The sequence below is a fragment of the Cryptomeria japonica genome, chromosome 11, assembly GCF_030272615.1.
Source record: "Cryptomeria japonica chromosome 11, Sugi_1.0, whole genome shotgun sequence".
In the NCBI taxonomy this organism is placed as follows: domain Eukaryota; kingdom Viridiplantae; phylum Streptophyta; class Pinopsida; order Cupressales; family Cupressaceae; genus Cryptomeria; species Cryptomeria japonica.
This window is the reverse complement of record NC_081415.1, coordinates 716,123,316-716,146,410: the sequence shown is the minus strand read 5'-3', so window position 1 is coordinate 716,146,410 and position 23,095 is coordinate 716,123,316. Positions and strand designations below refer to the sequence as shown.

The 23,095-nt window shown below is 42.0% G+C and overlaps 1 protein-coding gene across 1 annotated transcript in view; it reads right to left on the bottom strand.

Moving 5' to 3' along the window:
• Positions 1 to 23,095, bottom strand: part of LOC131061307 (kinetochore protein NDC80 homolog) — a 166,884-nt gene that overhangs the window by 48,341 nt on the left and 95,448 nt on the right. The window contains exon 3 of the mRNA XM_057994920.2: positions 15,616 to 15,762. Within this exon, the coding sequence (XP_057850903.2) occupies positions 15,616 to 15,762 (147 nt within the window). The remainder of the gene's footprint in view (positions 1 to 15,615; positions 15,763 to 23,095) is intronic.

The window sequence follows — 23,095 nt, the reverse complement described above, 5'->3', positions numbered from 1 at the left end:
GTATGATCAATGGTGAAATTTGCATATCCATACTACTAGCAGCTTGTTGATTGCAGACTTGCCTTGCATAGTCAACTGGAATCATTCAGCTTAAGCTTAACTTCAATTATTGCTTCTTCATTGATATGCATCAACCTGACGGTGTCTATGCTTGTAGCGGTGATCTGAAAATCATAAAGTCATCCTTAGAAGATCGCACTAACCTTGTGGAGATGATCCTAGCATGTCAAAGCAAGACTTAGTTAAAGTTTCATCAAAGGTCATCCATTGCTCCTACATTCTTAGTTTTAGAATTAGATCCTTCTCCAACCCTTATCCTTTTTTCCTTTTTTCAAAACCAAGGACCAGTGAAATTCCACGTTCCAATGATATCCAAAGCAAATCAGATGCTCGGGTCATCGAATGTAAGTCCCCTTGTGATTCCAACAAAATCACATCATACCGCAAGAGCTTATCCACACCTAGAGAACCTACAATCAGAACCTTGGAGCTACTCCGATTGATCCTTCTGTGAGATCTTCAACAATCGGGGAAACTTAGTTCAAGAGAGGATAAGAATCATAAGATACCTTGGTATTTATTCTGTGTTCGCATGTGCATGAAAAACACATCAACATGACTATAGCATGAAGGTGTTTGGCTCCAGTGTATTTGCTTCATTATGGAAGGCATGGCCACAGGTAAGGAGGCTACTCCCCTCTAAGGATGTAATAGGCATTTCTCCAGCATATGTTGTTGTGGATAGATCTATTTGGTGTGGGGTGAACCTGAACAATAAACCCCTTGCTTTGACGCAAAGATGCTTTGCTAAGATTTGGAATGATAAGGGTATCTCTCTAATTAGCAATGTACTGATTGACAACCTACTTGGCTCTTGGGTTGAGATTAAATCTAACTATGAGATCCCTGCTTCACAAAAGAAAACATACTCTCTCATTGGTAAGGCTACTAGTTGTTTTTTCTCTGGTAAGATCTTCGATGCTGTCTCCTTCTTGAAACAACTTAAATGGCTGGATGGTTCTCCCTTCTTGGAAATTTCTACTAAACAAATTTATTTGATGTTGAAGGAGGATTATGTTTCCCCCATAGGGTGTCAGGTTAAGACATTGCATAAATGACAGAAGTACACAGAATATATGGAACTCACAAGTGCTTTATTGATTCATAATAAGTCAGTACATACAATGATAGTAATATGTTTGACCACAATAGCATGTTCAAAGACTGGAAACAGATACAATATAAAGGAGTCTGGACAGTTATTCGGTGCCAACTGTCAACAACCGACGGGTTAACTGCCGATGCTAACACAATTTACCTTAATGCTTAATTACCCGACAATATCATCCCCCCCAAAAAGAAATGTCGTCTCCGGATGACAGACAACCAAAATGGGAATGATGTACAAGCAAAACTGAAACCCAAAACAACAACTAAGGGGGTGCAGAGGGCGTCCATGATGAAGAAGGCGTCGGTGGCGAGGTAGCGATGGACACCAATTGCCCACGCAGCTCATACACTTTCTCCGTCCTCCTCTTCAGATCCCGTTCTGCCACCATTTGCCGCTCCATTGCAGTCTTTACCATATAGGCGGCCTCCAACACCTCCTTGTCCTTCTTGTCCACGCTCACCAATGCACTGACCAATCGAGTTTCCAACTGCTCTCTGGATGCCCTTTCCTCTTCCAGCTACATAACCAAGGCAGACTTATCTGACACCAGAATGTCCATTGTTGTCAAAGTTTGTGCCATGGTAGCCTCAACCTCCCGAAACCTGGCAGTCAGCTCCTCCCAAGCCGTCACTGTTGCTACGCGCAAGGCATCAGCTGTGGATGCCATGTGCTGTGTCCTCCGGAGCTCAAGATAGCCTTCGTGTAAGGCATGCTCTACCTCTCTCAACAAGGACTGCATCTGGGTCTCGCCAACCCCCTCAATGAGGCACCAAGCCTCCAACATCCCCAGGTTCTTTGTCTCAAGCCACCTGGCAGACTCAAAACACTTCTCAACACCTCTTTGCATCCGATGCGGGCAAAGGTCAACAACCTCTCCATCCCCTCGACCATGGCGGCATCCTCCTAGAGTCTGGCAGATGACACAAGCCGCTGGGCTCCTACAGTCATCTCGGCAATGAACTGCTCAAATTCTCCCGTACCCTATTGTACTCCCACAAGCACCCCCTCCTCTCTGTAAGGACTGGTTACTACATCCGTCAGGGGTGACGCAGCCCTTTGAAGTGCCCTATTGCTCGGAGAACTCCCTTCCTCCAGATCAATGATATCCAAGGAATGCATCTCCCTACCTGGAGATAGAGTGCCCTCCCCTATAGGTGCCATGAGTGTGAGTTGGTAATGGCTCAACCAAGCGTTGAGGTCATCATGGAGAACGCCTGCTTCCATCATTACCTCCTGCATATAACCTGGCACACCCGGCACCTCTTGCTCCATGGAAGCCCCTGCACTCGCCAAGATACCCGACCCATCCTGCTGAACGAAGGCCGCTCCAGAGTCAGTCCCTGCTGTGGTCTCGACCCTCAGCAGAGTCATAGCTATCGTTACCCGAGGCTGCCCAAAGCTAGGTACTGGCACCGTGGTGACTACGCTGACTGTCCCGAATGACTGTGGCACCGCCAACTAACAAGTCTCCCATAAGCGTGCTGGTGTAAAGTGGACCCGAGCTTGGTGCGATGCTAGAACGGACCCTTCTGTACCTGCTGATTCCACTACCTCTTCTTCAAGCAACTAGTCACCCCCTCTACCTACCAACCGAAAGCTCCGTCCACTTACCTGGGAGGTGTCTGCGGATTCCTCCCTGCCACTATCAGCATCCTCCTCTGCGTCAGACTCTTTTGTATCGGACTCCGTTTCTGACATGGCGGGCTTCTTCCTTTTTGTGCCTAGACATGCCTCTGCGCCATGTGCGAAGACGTCCAAGTGCGACCAGTAGAATATAGGCGGTTGATCCGGTGCAACACGACCTTGTGTCCACAATGGCTGTGAGCTTGGGGTGATCTGTGTGCGGACTGCATCGAGAAATAACCCGATGGCATGATGCGGCATGTAAAATTTCTTATACTGTAGAGTCATGAACTCGTCCATCCTACCTGCCAGCAGTGATGCCCAATCATACACCACCCCATTGTGCAGCCCATTCATCAAGACTATTTGTGCGATAGCCATGTCAGACGCACGGCTGGCCCCTGTAAGACGACTCTTCACTACGGACAACAGGCATCGCCATACTCCCTTAGCCAAAAATGTTTTCTTGACCCCCCTACTCTTGCCTGCACTTTTGAGGCTATCTTTTTCTCCCTGCATGAGGTTATCTCGCAACATCAACAGTAGCAAGGTGCACGGTTTTCTGGAGTGATTTTCTGTGAAGTATCGATTTTTTTTCCTTTCAACCCGATATGCCAAATACCTTGTTGAACTCGCCTATCATGAAAGAAATAGTTATCCGCTGGTGCTGATAGTCAAACACAAACTGGTGGCGGTGTCTATCATAGCTGCCAATCATGGCACGCAAAACCATCCAAAATCTTTTATGCAAAAAACTGGCATTTGGACTGCCCAATGTACCTGAGCCTGGCGAAGATTTCTTTATCAAGTCATCGTGAGGTGTCTTCGCCCACCAATTCCTGCAGTCTATTCCATTAGGACCCTCGAACACAATATTGTTTGTTGTTGGCTCTTCCTTGTCCTTTGTCGACTGGGTTTTTGGACGATGCTTCCGGCTTTTCTGACTGCTGCTCATCCCTAAGCTGCCTGCAATATGCACACCAGATGGCAAAACTCGCTTGCCTGTGTCTGCACTTGATTCTGAAGTTTTTCGCCCTCCCTGTAACTTGTCTTGTGATGTCCCCTTCTAGCTAGAGACATCACTCTAGCTTGTGATTAGCCTATCAAAGACCCTCGTAGGCTAGTAGGATTGGATAGAGGGTCACCTTGGCGTGGAGATCTTCCGAGGACAGAGCAGAGTACACTTCTGGGTTGCCAGAGTTTGTTTATGATGAGTTTTGCTTTGAGTTTGGCTTGGCCAGGCTATTTTTAGCAGTTGGAGATGGACCCCTGCTATTTTTAGCAGACATCACAGTCAGATGGGTGGTCAATTGGTGAGCTCCAGTTTCAGATGGCATAGCTAAATTCAAAATATTCATGGAGTTAGACAAGTTTGAATAACTTAGCATTTATTATTAAGTGATTTAATAATAAAGTTATAAAGTGACTTTATATTATGATCACTTAACTTGAGGGTCAACTCATCATTAGACGGGGCCATGTTTTTAATTAAATTATCTGAGCCAGACTATTGAAATATTAAAATTAAATGCCCATTTAATGATTAAAATCGTTTTGACACCCAAACTGAAATTAAATGAAACTACAAGCAAAATTGTAATTAAGAGGATTAGGGTACGATTTGCAAAAAAAGGATATATAACGTTGAGTTTGGAAAGAAGAGGATGGCTATTTTTATTTTGACATTGTGGAATTGAAAGGGTTTTGCTTTGGAGACTAGGGTTTTCAGCCACCATTGGAGGACGTAGTTGCTTCAATGTTCACCATCTGAGCTGATGAAATATTCAGTGATATTTGGTTTCAGGAAGACTTCATTCAGAGGTCTTATTTACATCTAATTGCGCAAAATTGAAGAATGAATTCACGAGAAATTATTGCAGATTTATTGAAGAAATTTTGGTGATTAACAAGTACGGTACGGATTGCTACAGTACCGCCGTACGGACTGCTACAATGCCGCGTGGACAATGCCGCCGTATGGACTGCTACAGTACCGCGTGAACAGTAAAAAATTTTAAAAATTAAAATTTGCGGTTTTGCAGATTTTTCATCTACTAGGACAGCAAAAATCAGGTTTTTATCTTACATTGTAATGAATTTGTTTTTTCAGGCATATTGGCCATAGAACAGAACAAACATTTCCTTGATAGTTTCATAAATTATTTCCAGCAGTAATATTATTGTTTCAGTATTATTTTAAGCATAGGAGTTTATTTCAGTATTGTATCATTGCTCATTATGACCAAAAAAACACAAAAAAATCCATAAACATTCAAAAACCAAAACAAATTCAAATCTACTGCATTCAAAAGAAACAGTCAGCAGAGGAGAGCCAAGTTGGGTTCTTACATGTCTTCTAACGGCTGTAACCGTTTTCTCCAATCCGCCTTGTTCTTGTTTGTGTACATTGATTCCCGATTAATTCCCTTAATCTGCTTTTATAGAGTTTTTAACCTTCTTGCACTTGATGCGCCCTTCCTTCCAAATGTCAACGTAAGGTGTATGGCTGTGGCGTGCGGTGTTCTGCCCTCCTTCCCCAATTCCTTTCTTTCCTCGGTCTGCAAGCTATACGGTTTGCGGGGTTTGCAAATTTTTTTGTTCTTTTTTTTGCTTTTGGTGTTTCAAGTATATATAACGTGCGAGGTGCCAACGCATGGTAGACACGCGGTGCCACCGCACGGTGTCACGCGGTGCCATGCACGGTGACCCCGTGGTGCCACCGTGCAGGCTCCACCGCACGGTAGATGTGTGGCCCCCACCGTACGGCGAGTGCCACCGTACGGTGCACCTTTTTTTTTTGTTAAATTTCGAGTCATACGATCAACTGCCATACGAACTTGTAAGACCGTACGGAAATTTTTATTTTTATTTTTTTAATTTTTATTTCTTCGAAAGGGTTCAAGATCAGTCGCTCGTCTCTGTTCGTGGTAGTGTTTTAATTTCGACCCATTGACGACGTCTAGTATCTCCTTCCCGCTGAGCGTCCACAACTTAATCGCCCCATTGGCATTAACCTCGCGTATCTTGAAGGGGCCTAGCCATCATACTTTAAATTTTCCGGGTTTGATTTCGTTCCTCCCATTGAATTTCAACACTAATTGCCCCAGAGTAAACTTCATTCGCCGAAGATTCTTGTCGTGCCAGACCTTCCGTCTTTGTTGTGCTGCCTCTATGGCCCATTGTGCCATCATTCTTTTTTCGTCAAGCTTGCTCAAGCCAAACAACCGCTCTCGCAAACTCTCCATGTCGCCTAGTCTATTGTTAATGGCGATCCGAAGACTCGGCACCATGAATTCCACTAACACCACCGCTTCCTGCCCAAACATTAATTGGAAGGGGGTTTGTCCTGTGGTGACCTTATACGTCGTTTAGTACACCCACAGTACCAACGGTAAGCGTTCCTCCCAATCTTCCTTCTCCACTCCACAAGACTTATAAATCACAGAGACGATTATTTTGTTTGTGTCCTCGACTTGCTCGTTCGCCCGAGGATAGTAGGGGCTTGATAAGGAGTGGAATATCTTAAACTCCATCGTGAGCAACCGGATTATATGATTGACAAAATGTCCTCCCCGGTCACTCATCAATTGGATTGGAATCCCATACCGTGTAATGATTTTCTTGTAGATAAACCTTGTCGTACTGACGGCCGAATTGTCTGGCAGAGCCCATGCCTCGACCCACTTGGTCAAGTATTATGTGGCCACCACGATGTATCTGCACCGTCGAGCTCGACTTGCCTTCAAAGGTCAGATGAAATCCAGCCCCTATCATTCAAACAATTCCTGGGCATTGGACGGGTTGAGGGGCATAAAATCCCTCTTCAGCTCCCCGCCCGTTGGCACGTGTCACAACTAGTCACCCACTCCTGAGCGTCATTGTGCAGTGTCGGCCACCATAGCCCTGCCAATAGAAATTTCCTGGCTGTGGTGTCAAGCCCCATGTGCCCTCCTGCCGGCCCTTCATGTGCTTACCGTAAAACACCTTGAATTTCTTCCTCCAGGACAAGTCGTCATAGGACCTGGTCAGGCCCCATTTTATACAAAAGGCCATTAATGAGTTGAAACGTCTTACTCCTTAGTACGAGCTTCCTTCGCTCCCCTGGTGGCATCTCTCTCGGGAATTGTGATGTCGACAGATATTCCCCAATACTTGTGTACCAGGCAAGAAGAACGGCAATGCGGAATAAGTGGGCATCCGGGAAGTCTTCATTTACTCCTTCCACCGGTTCCCTTGACTTGATTCTAGATAGTTGGTCGGCTATCACATGGCTTTTCCCAGGTCGTACAATAATGTTGAATGTAAACTCCTGCAGCAGCAGCAGCTATCGGTTGATTCGCCCCTGAATGATGGCTTATTCACTAGATACATTAACGCCTGGCGGTCCACATAGAATGTGAACAACATGGCCAGTAAGTAATGTCTAAACTTCTGGACGGAGTACACCATCCCCAAGGCTTCCCTCTCTGTCGTACTATAGTTTTTTTGCGCCTTTGACAGGAGTCTGCTCGAGGAAGTACACCAAGTGATCTAGCCCGTGATCGCCAACCTGCGCCAGTGTGGCCCCTATGGCAAAATTTGATGCGTCGACGTGTACATGGAACTCTTTGTCCCAATTCAGATATGTCAGGATTGGCGCACCTACCAACTGTGACTTTAGTTCTTGGAAGGCTTCTTCCTGAGCCGTCCCCCATGCATACCGTTCACCTCTCCTCATCAGCTTGTCGAGAGGGCAGGATACTTGAGCAAAATTTTTGATAAACCGCCTGTAATACCCTATGTGTCCTAGGAAGGATTTGACTCTCGTGACATATGTCGGTGCCTCAATTTCCACTATCACCCGAATCTTGTCCGGGTCAGTTTTGAGTCCAGCCTTACACACTATGTGTCCTAACAGCTTCCCTTGAGGCACCATGAATCTGCATTTTTGGGGATTGAGTGCTAGGCGAGCTCACCTGCATCTCTCCACGCATTCGCCAAGTGCGACCAGATGTGCATCCTAGTTACTGTAGATGGACCAATCGTCAAGGAACGCCCTGAAGTTCCCTACCGACATCTTGTCAAATATGTGAAGGATTATCCATTGGAATGTCGTTGGCACGTTGCATAACCCGAACGGCATTCGGTTATACGCGTACACGCCATCTTCCACTACGAAGGTCGTTTTTTAATTTGTCCTCTTCGGCAATGGATATCTGGTTATACCCAAAAAATCCATCCATAAATGAATAAATTTCATGACCGGCCACTTCCTCCAAGATGCTATCCGTAAATGGTATTGGAAACGGATCCTTTATGGTGACCGCGTTAAGGCATCTGAAATCCACACAGATTCGGATCTAGTTTGACTCCTTTTTAAGGGATATCACTATGGGCGACACCCACTCGCTGGTCTGTACTTTAAAAATAATCCCAACTTCGAGCATACGTTCGATTTCATCATTCACTCTCGCAGCATAGTTTTTATTCATTCTGTACGGCCTCTTCCGTACATGTACGGCCCTAGGTATGAGTGAAATTTGGTGTACGCACAATTCTGGCGACACCCGTTTGAGGTCCTTGTACGTCCAGGCGAATACATCCTTGTATTCCATGAATATTTTAAACGCGACGGCTTTCAAGACTGGATTCCAATCGTCGCCAACCAGGATGTTCCTTGACTTTGCTTCCGTGCCAAGGTTTGTAGGTTTTACGGACTCTTCGTACCGAATTGGTTTCATCATGTCAAACCTATGTGTTGGTGTCTCGTTGACAGCAGCATCCCCTTCCATGTATTTCCCGTATGCTGGCGAAAATTCATTTTCGTCCGGCTCGTCGTCAACTTGCAACATGTTGCACCCATACAGCAGCTCGTAGTCTTCCATTTGCCAGTAGAAGAGCCCATTAAGGGAATTGGTCTCATCTTCCAAACATCCTTGGATTCCCAGGATGCCTTCCTCATCCGGTTCCCTTCCGTACTTTCCTTCGTCAACTCCGCCCTCACCGTCCGATTCCGATTCTAACACAAGTTCTTCACTCACGAGTTGTGTTTTCAGGTCGATAATAAATTTTCGCTCGGCTTTCTCCATGGACAGCGTACTACGCTTCCAGTTGTGATTAGCTCTGGCCGCCACCAACTACCCTTTGCCAAGAATGGCGTCGTATCCTTTCTTGGCGAGCAGAATCACCACGAAGTCAAGGACAAATGGTTGTGTCCTGATGGTCACTTGTTGCGCCATGAGCATTCCAAGAGGTTTGATACCATGTTGATACGCTCCCAGTAAGTTGAAGGTTGAAGGCCACAGTGTCGGCTTGCCAAGCTTCTTCGAGGTTTCTTCCAGAAGCACATTCACTCCCGACCCGCCGTCGACAATGGTATAAGTCAAAATGGTGCCAAGTATTCCCATTTCTACCACTGTCAGGTGCCGACCATTGTATAGTGTCAGGACCAATGGGTCTATTGGTGTTGCACCAGGAACATCCATATTCCGGGTCATCCGACTCTATGGAGTTACTTGCACTGTACGTAGGAGTGTCGTACGTAGTTGCGGCATCGTTTCCAGGAGGTCCTTCATCTTCACAAGTACTTCAATCTGCAACATTTCATTCAAGATATTTTCCTCAACCTCAGAGCGGGAAGTACTTGCCGCTCCCTGAGTGTTCCCTTGTGCCAACATTTCCTTCGCCACTTCAGCCTTCACCTCCAACGCCTGCTGCTTCTCCGTGCGAGGGTCCGAGGATGTGGCCTTCTTTGCCTGTAACCGAGTGATTGCCAATACCCGTTCGTCTGTCCTGTCAATGTTGAGCAGGTTCACTACAGACTTTGGGCAAGTTCCATCATCGTGGTCTTGAGGCCCACACCATTTGCATAGTTTTTGTGGAGTTTCTTCTGAGGTGCATTCCCTAGCAAAGTGGCCCCATTGATTGCAGGCTCGGCACTGGATCATTTGTCGTCCCTTCGCATCATATTGGATCCGGCCCCTATTATTATTGTTATCATTGGTCTTCCCCCCTCGCCGATTGTTCTAGTATCCGCCAGATGATGCATTATTGTTGGCAGTTTGCAAAGTTCCGGCAACCGGCTACTCTTGCGTGAAAAGAACTTGTTTGCTCCTGGTTTTCATATTGTAGGGACATTCCTTTGTCAAATGTCCGGCAATTTGACAAATGTCGCAGAAAGCCTTCTTGGGGCAGGACCCCTTGGTGTGTCTATCACTCCTATAGTCCATACACCACACGTCGTTTTCTTCAGTCTTACTCGTACTCCCCTTCATGGCTTTGAATTCTTTCAGCATTCGTTCCATATCCTTTTGGAGCGCATGCACCTTTTTACTTGATTCGCCACCAGTGCTGCTTTCCCCGTCAGAGTCTTCATCATCGTCGGATGAGTATTTATTACTTTTCTTCTTCTTTGACGTTTTGTGTTCGCTCTCGAGGTCCATTGCCCTATTATAGGCGTCGTCATATGACGTCGAGGGTAAAATTTTCATCTTCTTTCGTAGAGAGGATTTCAACCCTTCCACGAACCATCGTTTCTTCAACCCATCTACGGGTTGGCTTTCCATTTTACCCAGCAATTCTTTTAGCCTCCGGTTGTATGCCCGTACTGTCTCCTTGGGACCTTGTTTGGTACTATATATCTCGACTACGATTTCATTGTCATCACGGAGCAACCGAAACTCCTTGAATTCCTTTTGTAGATTGGCTCATGTGGCCAATTTTTGCTTGTCAACATCGGAGTACCAATCTATCGCAACTCCGCGTAACATGGCTGGGAACTGTTGTACCCACTCATCCTGGTCCGTCACTCTGTTGGCGGACCAAATAGTTTCACATGTACGGCAGTGCCGTACGAGGTCTTCCTTGTCATCCCCTGTGAACTTTGGCAATTTCTGTTTACTTGCCATCCCACCGATAGGTCTCACTCCTCAGATGCCTTGCGTGCTTGTACCTAGTGATCCTCCGCCTCCGCCTCCTGCACCTGACCCTCCACTCGTGGGTCCTCCGGAGAAGGTTGGTGACCCCAAACCGAACAAATTGCCTCCCGTACGGTACCCTTGTGTTCCCTCAACACCTTCGGTCATCTCCCTACGGTTGGTTGTCTCCCTCTGGTTGTGCTCCGAAATGGACAAGTTCTTTAGTAGGTCTCTGGTAGTGTCGATCAGGTTTAGATTTCGCCTTATTTGTTCCACCAACTCTTCGCGACTTCTTATCCTATGGTGGTATTCTGGCGAACTGTAGAATTCTCCTTCGGCACCCTCCGTGACTTCTTCTAGGTTCCCTTAGGGTAACCCTACAACAGTGTAGAGAGTGTAATTCTCTCCCTCTATCTCTGCCGCTGCAACCTTCGTGACACCTCCTGGGTTCCCTTCGAGCAACCCCTCGGTCGGTCGTCTGTCGACAAGCTGCCTTAGCCTACGCCTTCGTTCTATCTGTTGTCTAAGATTCAGCACTCTTTGTGCCACTTCCCATTCGTCACTTTGTATCTTTTTATTTTTGTCTTTATTTAGTATATTGGACATAAATCACTTCCGTACACAGCAAGCACATACCATGTACACAACCAACAAAAAAAACTTTTATTACTTCATCCCTCGTACATAATGTATGTCACTGACATACTCATTACAATGGGGGTGTTCTTATTTATTCTCGCTGACCATAAGAGTTCATGTATTGCGCTCCTCTTCTTGGCGCTCCCTAAATTCTCATAGAATTTGCTGCCGTCGGTTCTCTCAGTAGATGTCTTCCCTTCGGTTTTGGAGAGACAAAAATCCTTGTGCCAAAAGGTTAGGCAGTTGGCTCATCAACCGATTCACAGCGGGGCTTACTCCGAGTGAACTCCACACAGCATCTTCGGCGGTGGCTTCCCTTCGTACGTGTGTTTAGATTGCCGCTTGTAGGATGCAGGAGAAATCCTTCGTGAATGTCTTTTCCCCCTCGAACAATTCGTCGGGTTCTCTGTTAGGGTCACTCATTCCTTCTGGTAATGGTTGTCCCATTATCCATGTGCCATGTAGTACGTCCCTTTCCCGTTGCTCCCAGGTTTTTACTTAGGCAACGGTGCCAAATGTTTCCCCCGTAGGGTGTCAGGTTAAGACATTGCATAAATGACAGAAGTACACAGAATATATGGAACTCACAAGTGCTTTATTGATTCATAATAAGTCAGTACATACAATGATAGTAATATGTTCGACCACAATAGCATGTCCAAAGACTGGAAACAAATGCAATATAAAGGAGTTTGGTCAGTTACCCAATGCCAACTGTCGACAACCGACGGGTTAAATGCCGATGCTAACACAATTTACCTTAATGCTTAATTACCCGACAACAGATTACTCAATCTTCTCTAGAGTTAATCAAGTTTGGGGTCTAGACTCGCCTAAGTCCAAGTGGCAATTTGTTTTTTATTTCTTTTGGCATTCCCCCATTGACCCTAAGAAGTCTTGTTTTAGATGGCTCCTTCTTTTAAAAAAGCTAGCTATTGGTTCCTTCTTATCTGCTAAGGGTCTCATGTCTATTAAGTGTGTTGTGTGCAATTTCTAAGAATCCTTTGAGCACTTGTTTTTTGAGTGTGAGTTTGCCCATGGTGTGTGGTCCATTTTCCTTGGCCCCTCTATTGTCTGGAACCACTGGCCTAGTCCTTCCTAGAGTGAGGTCCTTGCTGGTTTTGTAGAATCTTTTGACCTTAAGATGAACCGGTTCTGGTCTGTCTTTTCTTGTGAAGTGTTATGGTTTCTTTGGAAAGAAAGAAATGGAGAGGTTTTTCAGAACAAGAGGAGGCTTACTGGGTTTAATAATAAACTCACACATTTTTATATTATGTCACAAGTTTCTGTTGTCTTGGAGATCTCTAAAGACAGATTCATGACTCTGGTTCGTGAAGTTGTTCTGCAGATTTACAAGGAAGATATCCAGTTTGTCTAGTACTTCAAGAAACATATGGATATGTTGCATGCGAAGGAGATCAAGGCCTTGGTTCAGTACATGCAGAAGCTCAAACTTGAAGACTCAAATGTGCTTTCTCCTAGGACTAGGGAGAAAGGCACAGGAGAACAGTGAACAGGGTGGCTTCTTTTTTGTTACCTATAGACTGGCCTATGAGGCATTTTGTATTAATCCTCTTTATATGTTGTTCATATTGTAATACATAGTCATCTGACATAGGGCTACGGCCTGTCTTGATATACATGTGAAAAAGATATTGTACAAAGCAGGAAATAGAAGAAGAACAAAGCAAAATATATGTAAAAAACAGGGCACCTGATAGTATGATGTATATGTTTTGAACTATTAAAATATAAAAAATATACTAATTAAATTCTTTGTCCTGCTGGAGTAATTCGCTGACCTGCCACTGATGGAGAGAAAAATGTTTGAATTGATGCTTAGAATTATTGATTTGACCTTCCCTTTATATGCGATTTAGGGTAAGAGACATGTCCTTGGGAGTAATAGGTCGACTTGGTAAAATAAATAACAAATAGCTTCTTTATGATAGCTGACTTCTCACCTTGAACTTCTCTTCTTGGAATTTGAAATACGAAATTCGTTCTAAAACTCTTGCAAGGTACATGAATTTGGAAATTCGCTCACTGTCCTTGCTAGGGACAAGACCTAAAATCAAACTCACCTTGGTGATCGGCCTAGGATAAATTCAAAATGTTCTTACCAAATGTTCAAAATGTGGACTCGTTCTATGTTCTTTCAAAGTTCGCTCAATAGCCAGCCTAAGGACAAGGTTAAGACTATAAAACTGCTCGCTCAATGTCCTTTGGAAGGACAGCCTTCAAAAGATGGTTCGCTCTAAGACCGGTCAAAGGACAGGCCCCAAAAGGAATTTCACTTTGTGTCCTCTGGCTCCTCTCTAAGACCAAAATTAAATTGCATCATTTGATTTGATTGATCAAGGTCTGAAACAAGTAGTTCGCTCTATGACCGGCCTAAGGACAGGCCCTGTATCACATTTTCGCTCTATGTCCTGCCAAAGGACAGGCCCTAAATGAAATTTTTGCTCTTGGACCAGCCTAAGGACAGGCTCAAAGTATGAATTCATTCTTAGACCTTCATGAGGACAGGACCTAAAGTCAAATTCGCTTGGTGATCGGCCAAAGGATAGGTTCAAAATGTGCATTCAGTCTATGTTCTTTCCAAGTTTGCTCAATGGCCAACCTAAGGACAAGGTCAAGACTATAAACATCTTTGCCCAATGTTTTTTGGAAGGACAGTCTTCAAAAGACGATTCGCTCAATGTCCCTTCTAGGGACAGGACCTAAAACAAATTTCGCTTAATGTCCTTAGTAAGGACAAGACCCAAAGTGCAATTCTCTCTTGGACTCTTCTAAAGACATGACAAAACGCGAACCAAGAGACATACTTAAGTTCGGTCAACCCTCAGCAAGGAGAAGACTGCAAGCAATTTCGCCCAGTGTCCTTTGGAAGGACAGTCTTCAAAACATAACTCGCTCATCGTCCTTTCCAAGGACAAGATTTATATGGAAAATTCGCTCTCTGTCCTTGATGAGGACAGGACTTATAGTTGCTTTGCTGGCTGACCTTTCTAAGGACAGCTCCAAATTCACTCTTTGACCATGGCAAAGACAGGCATGATTGTAAACCAAGTTCTCTCTTAGACTCATACTTAGGTTCGTTTTACCAGCAGTAAAGTCGAGGCATGCAGATCGCTCCATGTCCTTAAGGAGGATTTCTCTCTATGTCCTTAGTAAGGACAAGACCCAAAGTGCAGTTCGCTCTTGGACCAAGGTAAGGACGAAGTTAAGATGTGAGAATTTAGCTCACCGTCCTTTGGAAGGACAAGGATAAGATAGGTGAATTCGCTCAATGACCTTCGAGAGGATGGGACTCAAAGACAAAGTTCGCTCAAAGACAAAGTTCGCTCTTGACCCTAGGCAAGGTACGGGACCTAGGAGGACACTATGCATTCAACCAAGGTTTGATTTAGCAACTTGAAGCGTGACCGGATAGTACACAAAAACCCTAGGAATGATCTAAATAACCCCTAATCACTCAACTGACCTGACCTCCTTCGCTCCACCTTGAGGAGATCCACCTGACTTAATGACCTTTGAGAAACTCAATCCCTTCAATGCAAAGGCTAATACACTAAAACGACCAACAACAAAACTAAAAGAGCTAACCCTAGAAAGCAAAAAGTGGGGGTCCCCATTTGCAATGGGGCGATGTGTGAATACCTTGCAACAGGAAGAAGCTCTCTTTGGCTCCGGTTTGCATAATGATGTCGTTCTTGATTCTATCAAACAAGTTAGTTTAAGACATACTTGGAAGGCTAGGTGTACTATTGTGTTCTCAAGCAACTATTTTCAGAAAACTAGTATTCTAATGCTTCAATCTGAGATATTTTTTCCGGTTGCTTTTTTGTTGTCAAAGCTTCCAAATTTATCCAAGAGAAACGTTTCAGCCATGGAACAGCTTCAGCAAATTCAAGACCAAGTGAATCACCTTTAGAGCACCTGCAATATGGATCTATGAAAAGTGTTTCAGCATAACTATCAACTTCATGTTTCTTTTGTATGATGCTATTTGCTGGCCCATCGTAATCTATACTAGTTTGTGAGGTATTTCTCCTTCTGCTACTTGTATTGTCTAGTGTAATGTAATTCTCTTCAGCTACTGGTTGTAGCTATTATTCATTGTACTCTTGTTTTGATTCAATAAAAAAAATGCAAGGGTCAAGGCTATTATATTAGTACTCACATTAGAAAAAAAACATATCTGCCCATTAAACCAAATTTAAAGTTATGATCGGGACAAAAATATAGTCACCCATTTATGAATTGACAAAACCAAGCAATTACCTTTAAAATGTTGTCAGCTTCAGCTTCTTTTTTCTTCATCTCATTTTCATTATTTTCTACATGTGTTAACAACCTTTCACATTCCATTGCTTTTGACATTACATATTCTTCCATACCATTTTTTACAGTATTGTAGCGTGCTTCAATCTGTCACAAACACAATGACTAGTAGGATTAAAATGGATGTTTTAATTGGAAAAAAGAGAGGTGGCTTCAAATCTTAGATGTTTCAATAAAAAATAGTAAAACATGAATCCACCATACTTAAAATATGGCAAGCCGTCAAGTTAATAGTTGCAACAATCAAAATTTCAAAAAACAATATAGTATGCTTAAGCAAAATCATAAGCATATGCTTTAGCATTTCTCTTGTATTGCAAACTTGGACAACTTCAAATTCTTTCTTTTAGCCTGTAATTTTAGTTTCCAAGTTTCTTTATCATTCATTATCAAGGTTCCTTAATACAAACTTATCTGAATTTTGAGAACGTTTTACAGGACCAATAGGGTATATGCACTTAGCAAGAACCTAATGTTAATACCCCAATCCAATGTCATCTAAACATGCACATGTCCAAATTCCCTTCAACAAAGCAAGTAAATTAAGCCTGCACTAAGGAGGTAGATCTATGTGTAAGTGTACTAATCTGCATGGATTATACTTCAGAAAGAATATCAAATCTAATATTGAATTATTGAATCTACTTAAGGAAGTGCATAAGAAGTTTTTTAAACCAACCAAACAGGAGAATCTGAGATTTGATCTTCCGAACATGAATATGAAAAATTAAAAAATGTACTATTTTAAAGGATTTACACTAATGGGCAAACCCATCCATGAGTGCCCTTAATATTGGTCGCCAATTAAGCCTTGAACTATAAAATTCAAAAACAATATAAACACCTATATGCTGTAAGAACTGTTCACCCATCAACCCCAGATATTCAAACTTCAAAATATCACAAGCAAAGATGAAAAACTCTTACTCGGCAATAAATCTTTTGGCCCAAAATTATTAAAAAATTGGGACTTGGCAAAAAATTGGGAAAAAATCGACAATAAATCAGCAAATTTATGGAACATTTGAAAATATATAATTTCTTAAAATATTCTAAAAAAACACACAAATACACTAAATTTATAGAACTCATCAGCTCTCAATTTGAAACTTGAAGGTTTTAAATTTTAATAGACTCTTCATTTTTTTAATTGAATTTTTTTCACACATGAATTTTTTTCTGTGCCAAGTGTTATGTTCACTGAGACGAGCTAAGAAACTTGCAACTGATGTGTCTAAGCGTTCTCTCTAGGGTCGAAGAGACCCTAGATATTTTGGAAGCAGAGAGTTTGTGAATATTTTGGAAGAGACCCTAGATATTAGACTGCGAATATACTACGAATTTACGATAATATCAAATTCGGCACGATTTTGACTGAATATATTTTAGACTGAAAAATGCATGGATTGAAATGCTGCAGTCACCATCGCTTCTCTCCCGCGTGAATGTCCGGGTCGTCTTCGCAGGTCGAAACAACGTAATCGCGAAATAAAATTTAGTGTTTTTTTTATACTTTCACATAAAACATTTTCATCTTTTTTAATGCCGATTTATAAACAATTTAATCGCAATTTATTACGATTTTTTATGTCAAAATCATGCCGAGTTTTTTCAAAAAATCGGCCACGATATTTTTGGCGATTTAATCAGCCCGACTTTTGAATCGAGAGAAATCACGATTTAAAAGATTTTTTCATCTATGATCACATGTACTCAAAATACCAATGTTGGATTCCAATAGGCAGTGTTCACAAGCTATAGATACATTGAACATGTAAGCGCAACACTACTTATAAACAAAATAAACTTGCAGCACTTAACAGACAATAGCCAAGTAAAGAGTTAAATATACAAGTAACAGAACTAAAGCTAACCAGTTCGAGGTCAAGGCATGAAGTTCGGTAAAGTCATTTCTTTATCTGCTAGTGCCCTTCTATTAACCGAAAGTCTTCCTAAAAGCATTCAAAACAAAATCCTTCCTTTTTGATCCTTACCGGCAACCTGGAAAGGTCGTTTTTCTCAAATTGATCTGCTATCCCCATGAAAAATGTCAGAACAAGTGCGAAAGTCAAATCTAGGGCAGGTGCAATATGAAGTTTGAACTTTTTCATCTCCTATCTCTATGCATAACCCAAAAGTTGTCCATAAAATTACCGATGAAGGTGCGATAATGAAAGTTTGAGCATTTTTCCTTGAGGCATCAATAATTTTTGTTCTCCCCGACTCTAAAATCGCCAGCAAAATCCCAGAATTGCTAAGTGATATTGGTGAATTGCGGAGATAGGATTTGATTTTCTTTTTAGGTGAAGTCGTGTTTTCTCCATGCCCTCCTTCGCCTGTTAAAGTCGAAAAAGACCCAATGAAATGCCAAATGTTGTAAAAACGAAGGGGGATTCTAGCGAGTTGAATTAAAATAAAGTTCGTGTGCCTTTCATATCGCCCTCTAAAGCCCAATATAACTTGTGGTGCCAAATCAAAAGAAAAAATAGGCCAAATTTTGATATTTTTTGAAGCTATTGTTATCGCCCTTTTTGCAAGTGATCCTAAAATCGCCGAATTTTATCCTTTTAAGTGTCAAGTGTTAAGTTAAATATGAAATAGGAGGAAGGGGGTTTCGATATGGTTATACGCATTCAGGGACTTTTTTGGGCACATTTGCCTCTAAATGCCTAACTATTCCCCTAAATGGTGAAATGTTAAGTTAAAAGAAAATAAGGGAAACTTTAAGTGAAAAGGCAAAAAGGTAAAAGTTTGCACTTTTGGCTCACAAAGCCGAAGATTCCCCTTTCAAATGCAGTGAGTCAAGTTTAAAAGACAAAAGAATATAAGGGGGTTTCGTTAAAAAATGTTGTGTTCATTTTGCACATTTGCCTAAAATCATCGAAATTTTCCCTTTAATTAGGCAAAGTGTAAAATTAAAATGAAGGGGAACTTTTGGCACTTTGCCTTCAAAATGCCTAAGTTTTCCCTTTAAAGTGGCACGATTTTAAGTTAAAAATGAAGCAAAGTAAAGGGGATACAAATTGTTTTAAAAAGTAAATATCTTTTATTTTCCCCTCTTATTCGCCGAAACAAAGCTCGATGTTGCCTTGACGACACTTAATATTTGTTAAATTTACTTAAATTTTTCGAGGTGATTAATTCAGGTTGAACTCGCTTGTGCAAATCGATGTCGCTGCAAAGAACCAAGGGGGAACTTAAAGTGCAAATTAAAGATGCGATTGCGATCAAGCCGGAAGGTGAAGATGCAGCGCGCAAGATCAAAATGGTGATCACAAAGCATTAAAGAGCCACCATAAAGTTGGTACCAAGGTGATGCTGTTGTGAATCTCTGAAAGGCATCAACACAACACTCAGAAGATGCATAGTTGGAAATTCCAGAAAATCAATTTGTGTATAAAATTGAATTGCCTTATTGTAAAACAGCTACCTATGGGCCCCGTTTAATGCATTTAAAACAACAGAGGTACACAAGTCAATTATTCTTCAGCTACTTGATTGACCAAAATTGATGACAAATAATTGTCAGTAGCTGAGGAAGTAGTTGAAGCTAGCAGTTGAAGCTAGCAGTTGGGAAGTTATGGAAGTTACTAGGCATGGGTTAAAGCTGCCAGACTTCTAGAAGGCAGATTGCAACCATTAGATGGTTTAAATCCTAGCCACTGATTCAAAATATAAAAATCTATCAAAGGTCAGTGCCTCTCTTTTGTAAAGGGTTAGAAATTTGAAGGTTAGACTTTGGTAGTTAGATTCTAGAGTTTCTAGATAGTTAGATTTAGAAGCTAGACAGTTTGCAGGTTAGAAGTAAAATAGGATTGTTGGAAGAAGTTGCTGTAATGGCAATTGAAATCAATATATGAACATTGAAGTATGGTGTTTGTAATTTTTTGTTTTCTCCTATTTTCGTGATTTTCTTTCAGCTAGTTAAGTAAAGTTCGGTGATTTTAATGGTGAAATGTGGGGGGGTATTTGATATGATTTCAAGTTCATACCATTGGAGGTCGGCTAATTGTCGGTCACCGTCTATGGTTAGTCTGAACCTTACTAGTGTGCTTAGTTCAACTGTAGGTATTCACCTTAGGCTATGCCAGAATTGGGTGCCTAAATGAGTACCTCCAGTTTGAAAATCCTTCAGCACTATCCCTGTGAAGTTATGAGTATATCTCTGGCGAAGCATGAGTTAGTTTATGGAAATCTGTCTACCCACAGCACCACCCATTGCGACCGTTGTACTTAGTATCCCTAGACCCTTCTCTTTTGCTTTTATTTCCATCTTGAGATCCACAACATCATCAGATGCAAGCCAGTTTATTGTAAACGGAAGCCCCCTTGTGTTACCAGCAAAACACATCCAACCGTTGAGTTATCCCGCAATCAAGACCTGACATTTGGAACCTTGAGGTTGTCCCCTTTGATCATCTAAAACAGCATTAGGGATTTCCTTATTCAAGAGAGAATAGGATACTCAGCATTCTATTTTGTGTTGACCGTAGAGAGTCGAAGCACGACTTCAACCACGTCAACAAGTTGTATCCAATAGATTTAGTCACAAACCAGCAAAAATAAGGACTGAAAATACTAATAGGATTCAAGGGATGAATTTATTTGCCCTCTTTTGTAAGTTGAATTGTTGAAATTAGGGTAAAGTGCTGAAAATGAAGGTAAAACTATAAACACAAAAACAGCAAGCTACAGTCATCGGATTGAAGCATGCACCTGGATCTCAGAAATATAAGCAGATTCGGATCTGATCCCTCAAGAAGCTCCTAAAATGTCGGGACCATGGTGAAATTCACCTTGTTCCTCTGAAATTTTCGCACACTAAAGGGGGATTGGTTTGTCTCTGTAAATAATGTCGATTCTGAAGATCACACCTCTGTACCTGTTTTCTACACACAAAAAGAAAGGGAAATAGGTTGGTAATAAGGGCTTGCCTAAGTCAAACCCTGGATTTGGAATTAACCATGAAATAGAGATAAAAGATAATTGAATTGTTGTAATTGTAGATTCTCCTTTAGAGGGAGATGCTGAATAATGACTGAAAACCAAATGATATACCTCTTTGTGAAGTTTTGCTTGTCTCCACACGATACTAGGGTTTCATGAAGTCTAACAAAATAGGATGTGAATGTCCACTTCAATGCTTGGATCTTGACTTTGTTGTTGCTCCAAGGCTTGAAGGAAGACTAATTACTTTCTCAATTGCTTGAATGCTTGAATGTAGTCGCTTGATATGTGTATGATGCTTGTGTATTTCGTGTGTGGATTAGCCAAAACAAAGGGGAATGCCTCCTTTTACACTTGCCCGTCGAAAAACTTACTCATTTTCCGACATGAGGTGACCCAGGGCTGGTTTTCCCTCAAATTTGAAAAGGCAAAAGGGGTTTAAAGAGGGGCCCAAATAGGAAGGACCAAGGCGTGGCGCCCTGGTCCTACCCCATTTTAGGACTAGGACAAGGTGCCTAGTTGATGTGTGAAGTCAAAATAAGGCCAAATTTGCATGATGCAAGCAGAATCACGTCCCAGTCAAGCCTAGGGGCACAAACGCTAAGGTAGGGACCCAAATGTGATCAAAATTGTACAGGGGTGCAATTTTAGGATGCTACAGTCATAAAAACTTCAAAATTTGACTAAGGCATTGAAAATTTTTCCTATCCCTCTAGAATGCGCCCAACCTCATGAAGGGAGGAAATGATAAAAATTGGTTAATTGTTTAAAAATTCCTCCTTCCCCCTCCAAGTGCGCCCAAGCATTCATGAAGTCACGGAAATTGAAAATTTGGCTATGTTTGAAAATTCCTCCGTGCCATCCCAAATGTGCCCAAACATTCTCAAGGCATGGAAATTCGACTGCGGATGGAGAAATTCCTTGTCCGAGCTCCAAATCCGCCCATCTCCAAAATGTTGGAAAATGATAAAACATCAAGGATTCATCTATCCAACTTAAAGACAACATCAAGACGTCAAGAGGCATGGAGGTCCAAGATGAGCAGATCCAGTTTATGACATCCAAGTTCAAGAAGAAATCCAATCTCAGGAAGTTCATAGAGGAAGAAATCCAATTCCAAATGTCGAGGAAGACATTCAAACTCCAAACATTCAGGCTTCAAGGCAATTTAGTCCTAGACCCCAAGGATCCAAAGTTCAATTGCAAGTGAGAAGAAGAATTTACAACATCTTGAATTTCCTCTTGAAATACAAGATCAAAAGTTAGAAGGAAAAGACTCATGGAATGATAGTCATCGACAAGGAAAGATATTCCAAGAAGGTGAATTCTCGAACCCAAGTAGGTGGAAAGAAGGAAATGATCAAGGAAGGATAATTTCAAAAGAGTTGATCAAAGTTAGAACCTTGGTCCAGATGATGCAATTTTGAATATCTCCATCACAATTAGTTAAAATGGAATATTCTTCGTGATGAGTTACTAGGTCCACATGGCATCCAACAGGCTGAGGTGGCAACCCATCACCTTCATCGACCAATAATGTGTTTCCAAACCATCATGGCAAAATTCATTGCATTTGCCACCAAAGAGAGGCATAGTGAGCGTGCTATTTTAGGCAATGAGCTATTAAATGCTTAGTGAGCGTGATGCCTCATTAATTGCCAAACCAACTACCTTGCACCTCAAGGGTTATTCTTGGTCAAACCCTAATTAGGGTTTGCATGGTGTAAACTTGACTCTTGATTTCAAATCAATCTTGCCCATTCATTTGTGGGAGGAGCTCTATAAAAGGCCTTGCCTTCTCATTTATAATTCATTAGATAGTTAGCTCATTAGAAGCAGAGAGCTCTTGCTCCTTAGAGTAGAAGCAGAGTAGGAGAAGGAGAAAACATTGTTGTAAGACTTCGAGAAATAAAATTTGATTTCATTGAAGATATGGTGGATTCATGTTTATTTCAACTTGTTGCATGTTGTTCTTCCAATTTCTCAATTGTTAGAAGTGCATTGATGTTAATGGAGAATGTGACAAATGTTTGATAAATTTCAATGGTTCATAATTTTTGCATAGATGATTTCTATTTGCAATGTAAAGTTAGCCTCAGCATTTCTATATGGATGCCTAACTTCGATCATTGAATGTACATTGTTTGTTATGATGGTGTTCATTATGATATGAAAATTCTTTGCATAACCCTTGGAAGATTGCACTAGTCCTGTGGAGTTGTTGAGCTTGACGAAGCAGAACTTCGTTTATGTAGAATTCGTCCACTGGAGCACTATTCATTGATATCATTGTCCTTAGAATTAAAATTAGATTTCTCTAACTCTTTCCCCTTTTAATTTCAGTTCATTCCAGTTCAATTTGTTCGAAGCAGAAGCATCACAAAATTGCTATATCCGATGAAGAAGTTCCAGCTAGTCAGAGCATTGAGAAGTAAAAGAACGATCCAAACGTAAGTCCCTTGGTGTTACCAAC